General features: G+C 45.1%; 1 protein-coding gene across 1 annotated transcript; it reads right to left on the reverse strand.

The window, feature by feature from the left end:
* Window positions 1–307: 307 nt before the first annotated feature.
* LOC121832974 lies at window positions 308–8,948 on the reverse strand. The gene is made up of 6 exons (XM_042289114.1): window positions 8,676–8,948; window positions 8,284–8,494; window positions 6,511–6,803; window positions 5,617–5,802; window positions 1,623–2,438; window positions 308–688 (listed from the first exon to the last, which is right to left on the reverse strand). The coding sequence occupies exons 1-6, from the start codon at window positions 8,946–8,948 to the stop codon at window positions 308–310; spliced, it is 2,160 nt and encodes a 719-aa protein (XP_042145048.1).
* Between the last annotated feature and the right edge of the window lie 523 nt (window positions 8,949–9,471).

A 9,471-nucleotide genomic window follows, 5' to 3' on the forward strand; every position in this document is an offset into this window, starting at 1 on the left:
AGCACAATGGCAGGACGTCTACCCACCGCGACTTGACGCGTAGCGGCATTCCACGCAAGGATAAAAATTGAGAGCATGTCGGGGAGTCTGTCCACCGTGACTTCACATGTAACAGCATTGCATGCGAGGATAAAAAACAAAAGCACAACACAACGTCTATCCACTGTCATTTGGCTCGTAGCAGCATTGCACATGAAAAGAAAAAATGTGTCCACCGTGAGTTCTGTGCAGGCAGCTTATGCACTGAACAGACGCAAGTAAAAAAAAAAAAGTTGAATGATTCGGAACTTTGGGCAGTCCCTAAGATTTAGTGACCTATGCCGTGTGACTTGGCATTGGGCAAGTCCTTCTTCATGTTGGTGCTGAAGCTATGCTCCTTCTTGGCCCTCTTGGCAGGGAGCCCCTTCGAAGGGCGGCCAGCAGGCACTCGCTTGTTGCCTCGGGTGATGCCTGGGCGGCGCCTGGCGATGGCCGTCGGTTGCACCTTGATGGTGCCTCCTTGCCTCTTTCTCCCAGCGTACACCGCTTTTGTGGCTATGATGCAGGCCATCATCTCGGGCTCTCGCTGTACCTTCCTCATCCCCGTGAGGATCTGCCGCAGCTGCTGTGCGTACGCAGGATTTTCAACAAGAGTAGCATGCTGTCGCCACTGCTCCTGCTGGATCTGGTGTAGGAGCTCGTCTACTTCCTGGAAGTACAAGTTTATTGTTAAACAAGTCTTAAGCCTGGTTCAGACAGTTGCCTTTGACTGCATTGTGGCAGTGAGAAACCAGGGCATTTCTGCTACTTATGTCGCGTGCCAAGACGATTTCTTGAATTGGAGTCCACGCTTCATATCAAGCACAGATGTGCCGTGACACTTTCTCGGTTCTCGGCGCAACGCAGTCAAACGCACTCAAACACAAGTGTCTGAACCGGCCTTTAGGTATGTTCAATAGTTGCCTGCATTATTTTCTTTTTTTTGCTGGTTATTTTTATTACAAGGCTTCTTATAATGGTGAATGCTTTGCTGCAGAACCTGTTAACCTGTTACGATGCAATGTTGCCTCCGTAAATCAGGTTTATACTTGGGGACATGGGTTTTCAGGCATTTATAAGATTCTAAAAGTTCTATCTTACATTTGTCCCCCTTACAGCTGAGGAATATATTGTAATATCCTGAGAGATGTCCTACTGCCAAAAGATAATTCACCCTTATTTTGACATGATTTCCCAGTTTTTCTTAAAAAACACCGAAAGATAGCCCACTTTTAGTAATTACACTGCCCTGATCAATGGTGGCCTTGACAGGAATGGCATTCCTTTGCCATGATCAAGGTAAGCGAACAGTGCTGACTGAGAAGAACAGTCATCTTTGTCGTATTGCCCCTCTCTGCAATCTCAAGTTTCGCAGGTCACAGATTCTAAAACCAGTATTTTTGTTTTCAACTTTTTTTTTTACTGCACACGGCAACTTAAATTATTCTTTATTTTGACCCTATTTGCTTTTGATTTTTAGGTAAGCTATCTCTCAGGGTATTACAATAGATAAAAAGTGCAAATTTTGTAAACAATTATTTCTAGAGATGTTTCGCAACTTTCGGACCTGCATGCCTCGTTAAGCAAGTTATTCTGATGCGAACCTGATGTTGCTGACAGTTGCGAAGCGAGTCGTCGTTTGCAGCCTGGGGCTCGGAGTCCAGAGGAGGGCTGCCGTTTCGCTCCGATGGTTGTGCAACCCCGTCAATGGCAGCACTGGTGGATGGGTTCATGGCGGCACTTGTAAAGGGTTCCATGGCGGCGCTGGTGGATGGCCCCTGAAAGTCTTCAAAGAAGGACTCCGCCGGGCATTTTTCTCCCAAAGCGAGAAGTCCCAGCTGGTGCCGGTCGTGGGGTGCGAGCACTGGAGCGTTGGGAAATGGGCCCCCGTAGTGGTGGTGAACCAGGGCCTGATGTTTACAGAAGGCACCCTGCTGTCCAGCTGCACAAGTACAGGTTCCGATGTCGCAGCAGACGTCGTACACCTTGCCGTCCTCTTGCCCACTGGGGACTTGGTACATGCTGCTGTCTAGTCGGATGATAGAATCAGCAGTAGAGGCAGGCATCCGTCTCAGCAGGTGGTCATACTGCAACTGGTGGGCTGGCCTGCGATTGTGCGCATGCGAGAGGAGTCTTCTCTTGAAGTAGTCCTCCCACACCGAGGCGATGAAGTCCACCAGGGCGACCACGTTGTAGGCCTTGCGTCTGTGGAGCACGATGTCCTTGAGAATCCGAATGGATGCTTCCGCAAAGTTGTTAGTGTTGTGGCCCCTCGTGGTGAGGCCAGAACGGAAGAGAAGCACCCACTCGGATTTCCGCTCCAAGAATGCCATCACACGCTTGATGTAGCCCTGGTGGGATCTTCCCTGGAGCCCCTTAACGGCGGCTTCCATCTCGTCCACGGTTGCTGCATACATGATCTGAAGTGTGCCAAATGAGTTAAACAGCTGTAAAATTAGGAAGCCAGTTGAAAGAGGAGCAGGCAAACATAAAGCGGGAAAGAAAATAGAATATTTCTGAAACTAGGATTTCATAACACAGTTTAAGACCTGCCTACCTTTTTAAAGCCTTCCTTAGGATCTTGAGGCCGATTAGAGGTGTGTTTCTGGCCATTAATTTTTTTCATCAAGTTTGGTAGGAAAAATGGCATTACATGACCTGATGCAGTGGTGGAACCGCTGCACCATTTGCGCCAAACTGCACCAGAACGAACAATGTGCTACTTGCTGCTCCGAAGGCTGTATTTGTGCAAACTTTGCATCATTATCTAAACCAAAAGGAAGCTGTTCTTGGAAAAGAAACTGTCTGGCATGTAGCATTGTTGGCAATGCCATTAAAAATTACGGAAGTACAACTTTTTTTTTTTTTCTACATGCCTATGTACTATGTGTGAGGACTAGGGTCATGCAGATATTCGAATTTTCGGATAGAATTTCAATATGCTATTTGATATTCTCTTCAAAATTAACTGCAGTATTCATAGTTTTCGAAGTGTTCATCAGAGCGGGTTAGCCCCCTTGAGTGCGCTTCGGAGAACCAATACCCACAAAGCTGACACCACGATCTCATGACTCGCTTCGCCTCAGCGAAGCCGCGCGCTTATGCGAAGAACACATCTTCAAAGTGCTCTGGTGCGTGGGAGCGTCTGGTACATTAAAAAGAAGAAAAAAAAAAAAAAAGGGAAATGTTGTGATTGTTGATATTTACATATCAGCAAAATCTTCCGAATTCAACTGTGGCTATTGAGTATATGTTAGGCAGCGACGTTCTAACAACCTCTGTTCATTATGTGTGCTTGTTTCTTTTTTAACTTTTAATTCAAAATTGAAAATAACATTTCAATATAGCAAGAAGATTTATAAATCCCCTCAATTAGGTATGGTGGGGCTTCTTTATAGGCTTAATTTTATGTAATATCTCTGATACTTACCATCCCAATGTATGTATTGGACCTTCTGAGGCCGCAGCCTATGACTATAGCTAGATTAAATTTAACGGAGCTCATAATTGGGCAATTGGAAGTTTGGGAACAGCCTTTGCAAGTTCAGCTAAATTTTTGTTTCAATATGTCGTAACAGTAGTGAAAGGTGCAGCAATTGTTCAATATGGAATTAAAAAATATTTGGCCAAAACCACTATTCAGTTTAAATTAGCTTCGAACGCGATATCCATTATATACACATGCCTAACGAAGAGTTATGGCTTTTTGTGCAAACGGTGCTCACATTGATCGTATAAATTGCTAGCACTATTCATCGTGGTCGGTTCGAGTTCATAGAGCACCTAAGCTCCACTCAGCTGCTCTGTGAACAGTAAGCAGTGTGATACAAACCATACGAAGTAGCCAAACACATACTTTTTATTTCAAACACAGACATCTGCAAAATTACCACCATATGATCGTTCAATAAATAAATAAATATCTGTAGTGGCCAGGTCCCCTGTAGGTATGACACTTTAAATAGCCTTTCAGTACTCCAACAACTGCAGTTTTTTGCACAGGCTAACTTCGAAAGAGATTTTATAAAATTTTTTGACATAAAAGCTGAAAATTGTCTGCTCCAAAAGTGGAAATCTGTGCTCCAATACCAGTGTTTCCCTGCTACAAGGGCTGCGCCAATTCACCACTTGTCAGTTCCACCACTGCTGTCATGTTAGAGAGTTTACCGATTAAATTTAGCTTGAAAATTGACTCAGAATTAATTGGGGGGCTAGTTGGTTGAACATCTAGACGGTGGTTTTGAAAGCGCAAAAGACTGAGAAGAGAAGGAGGGGACTGTCCTGTCCCCTCCTTCTCTTCTCAGTCTTTTGCGCTTTCAAAACCACCGTCTAGTTGAAAATTGACACGTGACCGGTCACGGCTCTTTCAATTATGTGTACAGCCAATCGCTTCATTAGACAATACCATACCGTAAAATACCGAGGAAGCGCCCATACCCGTACAAGCGCCCACTTTTAACATTTTTGAAATTCGAAAATTTGGGCAAGTACACATCAAGCGCCCTAATAAGCGCCCATAGTTGGCTTTACGCGTATTTCGATAAAATGGGGGTGGGCGTTTCTCCGGTATTTTATGGTAGTTGGTTCTGTCCTAGCTTTTTTTTAAACTGCAGGTACCTAACAGTCTATTCAGTTGTTTGCTATATGATGCTGATATTACAATAATGTTACCAAACAACCAAGATAAATCAATCAAAGTTAAATTAACCGCAAAATTGAATAACATGTAACTCCATGAAGTTCAGCAAAGTTGCTCGAAGAAATTTCAACCCATCTCTTCACTCGGCGAATGACTCATTTCATGCGAGTGGTTATTTGCATTTTTTTTTGCTATTGGCTTTTTACATTCGATACAATTTGTATTTTAATCTAATCTAGTACTTATGGAGCATTTACCAAGACGATTAATATATATTGTTCGGGGTAGTACTGCCTCTGTCAATTTTGCTCCATGAAGCCTTAATTATTGGTGAAGTGCTTGAAGAAATGCATCTAGTTTAGGGATCTCTCCAGCCATAACGAAAACTTTACACTGCATGCTTAAAGGGGCGGTGCAACGATTTTACGATTAAAACAATTTGCATCTCGTCATTTTTACGTTGTTTATCGTGTCCCGGAGGATAGAGAAAACACTTCCTTCATTAAAAATGTCGCGATTCCGCTGCATAATCGCAAAGCAAAAGTCGAGCTTTTTCCCCCACCTGCAGCCCCAAGTGGCAGCCGAAGGAACTGCGGCGGAAAGATTACGTGACCTCGCTCGGCTCTAAGCTGCAGCATAGCGCCCGCTAATGTACGCAGAGAGAGGGAGGGGAAGCGTCCTCCGAGATAGCACACGGGAAGCTACACGGCACTCCGAATGACGTCACTGGGAGTGCGACCAGGTGTGACCCTGAAGACTGGGAGTGAGTTGAGGGGTGCCTGAAATGCCAATCTTTATCTTTTTTTTACGCAACAACTAGGACACGCAAGCAAAATCGGTTTTCTGTTCTTTACTTCAGAAGTGTCAGGTGGCAACTTCCAGAAATCTTTGACCAAAGTCTGAAAATCGTTGCACCGCCCCTTTAAGCAGCGGCACTTGACAACCACAGTAGTACCCACCTTTTGAAATGCAGACATGAGGTCCCTCCTCTCGTCCCGACCAACCTGGTTAACGGCAGCAAACAGCCAACGCCACTCTGCCTGGGCCACATGGAAGTGGCACAGGAGCTGGATGGCCTCGGGCCAGGTCGTTCGCAGGGCCGCCTTCTCGGCGGAGGCGTTGTCTGTCATAAACGCCTGAGGAGCCTGCAGGTACCACATTAAAGATGACAATGACTGTTAGCATGTGCACCAATGTAACATTGGCATGCTGCAATTTTCAGCTTCTCCAAGGCCGTGTTCCAAAATTTACTTGATCCTGCTCCAAGTAAGGGTATTCTAAAACTTTCCCATGTCCACTGTTTTTTAATTTTCGTTGTCACGTGACAAGACTTGCTGAAGTAACTCTGATTCATTAGGGCAAGGTTGGGAACACAGCCCAAATTGCATCTCTACGAGATATCTTTCTGCCGCTAGAGTTGTGTGCCCAATAACTCCTAGTGAAATGACCTCTCAGACCTTCCCGGCAGTTCTGAACAGGGAATAGTGAAATGGTTTTATGTGGATCGGGCTCTCACCTTAAGTAGTCAAGTCAGCACATGCAAACATTTATTGTAAGAACTTGCTGATGCAGCAAATACCCAACTGATATTTTCAACTATTTTAAAGTGTGTATGACATTCAGCACTCCACAAATGAAACATATATGAATTGGCTCATATTTATAACCAAGAAGTAAATTAGAATATTAAGCGATCTGCTCACTGAAACAAGTGCAAATATGCATTGATTGAACAGGAGATGAATCAAAGTGCAGTGATCCTGCAACTTAGTGTGGGAACTGTATTGCATTCGCCACTTTGTCTAGTTACGAGCATTGTCTGTCTCAATGTTACTTGCATACAGCTTACTTACATGCGCTCCTCCAAAGCAGACCGGATAGGCATCCTTCAGGAGCTGGAAGGCACGAGTGTAGCTCTCGGTTGTCTGGCAGCTGTGCAGTAGCACTGCAAGGGGGATGGCACCAGCCTTGGTGGCAGCTAGGAGCACGGTGGTGGTACTCTGAGTGCCGTCAGTCGACGAGGTGGAGTCGAGGAAGACGATCTCGCTGGCCGCAGCGAGCTGCTGAGTGCGGAGCATGATCTTGGTGACGACCAAGACAGCCCAGCAAGACCCGTCTTCCGACTGCGTGGTCCTGACGTCGACACCTGCAAAAGGTTACCAGCAGCCTTCCTAACATTGTTGATCACCTGAACTAGAAGCTGATGTCCTCGGGTCCTTGGGTGGATACATGACACTCAAGTACCTCGGGGAAGCACAGAACACCGGTCACGTCCAGATCACTATGCTTGTAGGGAAGATGAGCCACGGGCAACTGGGGGTCTCTGCATCCTGAGGTGTGGGAGTTTCACATGCCTCCAGACCATTATCGCTAATTCCTCTTGTGTGCCAGCACCTCTCAAAATCTGTAACCACTATAAGCCCTTCTTCTTACCGCTATAGAATTTGTTCTCTGGCAATTTAGGTGCTACACAGCCCATATTTGTTCACTATTGTGTATGATAACACAGTTGAAATAAAGGTACACTTTTCAAAGTGGTTGGTTTATGGCTTTTCGTATGAGCTTACGATTCTTGCTTGAAATACAGGAAACTTGACAAACTCGTCCATTTCTTTTTGGTATCTCAGTCAAAAAATTCGTTGGAGACACTGAACATTGCTTACGTGTGAAAATGTGAAAGCATGGCACACGCACTAGGCACAGCTTTAGTCAGCTGGAACCATGGAGCCGTTGTGTTTGGGTAAGCGTGCTTGTCTCGCACCCCGGAGGCCCGGGTTCAATTCCACCCAGACCAAAATGTACGAAATTTTCTTTTCAAAGCCATTCATTTAGTTCGTTAAAGTGCCGTTTTTCACTGTTGCAGACAAAATTCACGTGCTGTTCTACTCAGCCATTGAGAACTTAGGTGCTGCTTATCGCTGCTACGGACAACGATAATGCCGGCAACGCAGTCAGATGACGCCAGTTCGTTCTATAGTACAGTTAATGCTTTCGCATTAATACGGCTCGGTTGTGTTCATGTGCAGTCTTTTGAGGGAGAATCATTATACAATCAAATATGTTGACAAAAGATGTATTATAAACCAAAAAAATGGCAAGCTCAGCCAAAGCAGACTGCAGCTATAGTCGGTGCTCAATAGAAGTGCCATTACTGTAGGTGTTTTTTGTCTTCTGCCAGGCTTTAGTTGTGTGTGCACCAAAGTGTTACCAAGGGCAGAAAGCTCGCCTTGGAGGTTGTGGACACCCCTCGCAGCGGAACGGCTAGGTACCGATCAGGTTGCAAGGACATGAATCGTTGTCGGCTGTCCCCCACCAGGGGTAAAGTATGAACGGCCACAGTAACAGCGCTCCGTCAGGCATGAAAGGCACGCGAATGTTTGTGTGGGGTACCATTTGTGAGCAGTGCACGACGGGGCCGGACAAACAAATTAGTATGCTTTGTTGTGCCACCTCACTGTCATACTCCTCGACAGGCAGCAGCAAGGAAACATAAGTTGGAGCATGCACTGCATTTTGAACATTTTACTGACCGTGCTAATAAGGGATTTATGCAACATATAAGTTGGTGACTCAAAAAGATCCCTATCTATTCAATGACAATCAAATGGAGGTGGTGAGTGACATACCGTGCTGTAGATACATCGCCGCCTTTTCACCGAGTTTTTTGATGGGGTCCACAGGTTCACCATAGTGCTCGACCCGCCAAGTTGAGTACCAATGGTACACTGTGCGTGCACTGGGGTTCTCAGCACCGCTGGCCAGGTGCTCCATGGTTGCAGTAGTAGCTGCCAGCTTTTCTTGGTGCAGGCACATCGCCTCTGCCGGGGTGAGCCCGTCCTGAAACCAAATCATCCTCAGGCTGAGTGGGATCTGGGACAGGTGCATTTTAATTTCCCTGGGCAACCTGAGTTTTGAGACGAGGGTTAACGTCTTGAATAAAACAGGCTATCTGCCCCAATGGGCAGATGAAAGGAGATTTTGCAAAACCAATTCGGGGATGAGGGAGAGATTAGCCTACCTTGAAGTACTCGTAAAAGAGTGCTCGGGTGTCCGCCGTGCTCTTCAGTAGCCGCAGTCCGTCGGCACAGTGAAGGTTGTGGTTGTGATCCTCCCTAAGCTTGATCACCGCTGCCAGCGGGACTGCCTTCTTTAGGAAGGCATCATTCTTCTTGGTGTTCTTGTTAATTTTTTTTATTTTGATGTCCACGAAAGCTGGGCAGTTGGTGGCATGGTGACCAGCTGTCTTGTTAACACTGCTGTGCTGACAGCGCCACTTTTGGTGGAACACCATCCTGTTGAGAAATTATATTAAGTGTATGAGGTTAATCTATAGCTTTATCAATAATGTGCTTAGTTTTGCCACATTAATTATGGGAAGGGTTAATTGCCAGAATTTTCATAGCTACCTGAATCTTGTCTATAATAGCACAGATCAAAATTGGTTCTTCCCTTTCTTAGGGTATGAAATGATTTCATTTCAATTCTATATTTTTCTTTAAACCGTGATGTTTGAACATTGTACACTGTACCATACCAACCTTATCTGCTATAGCAAGTAGAATGAAATAAATAGTAAACATTTTTTGGACGTGGGCTTTTTTTTTTTTTTTTTTATTGTTGAGAAGCACTGCGGAGGAGTTGTGGGGTTCGATATGTAAAGTGGAAACAAAGCAATTATTTCCTTGTAATAACCTGCAAATGGCCTAAAACAAATTTATGTTTCGAAATCGTGCATTTAAAATGTGAAAGGTCAGCGTCAGTATCAAATGTTTTCAATGATTTTCTATGTCCTTCGAAATTTAAGCGCAGTAAAT

Source organism: Ixodes scapularis, unplaced genomic scaffold (genome assembly GCF_016920785.2).
Source record: "Ixodes scapularis isolate PalLabHiFi unplaced genomic scaffold, ASM1692078v2 PGA_scaffold11__112_contigs__length_91849675, whole genome shotgun sequence".
In the NCBI taxonomy this organism is placed as follows: Eukaryota; Metazoa; Arthropoda; class Arachnida; order Ixodida; family Ixodidae; genus Ixodes; species Ixodes scapularis.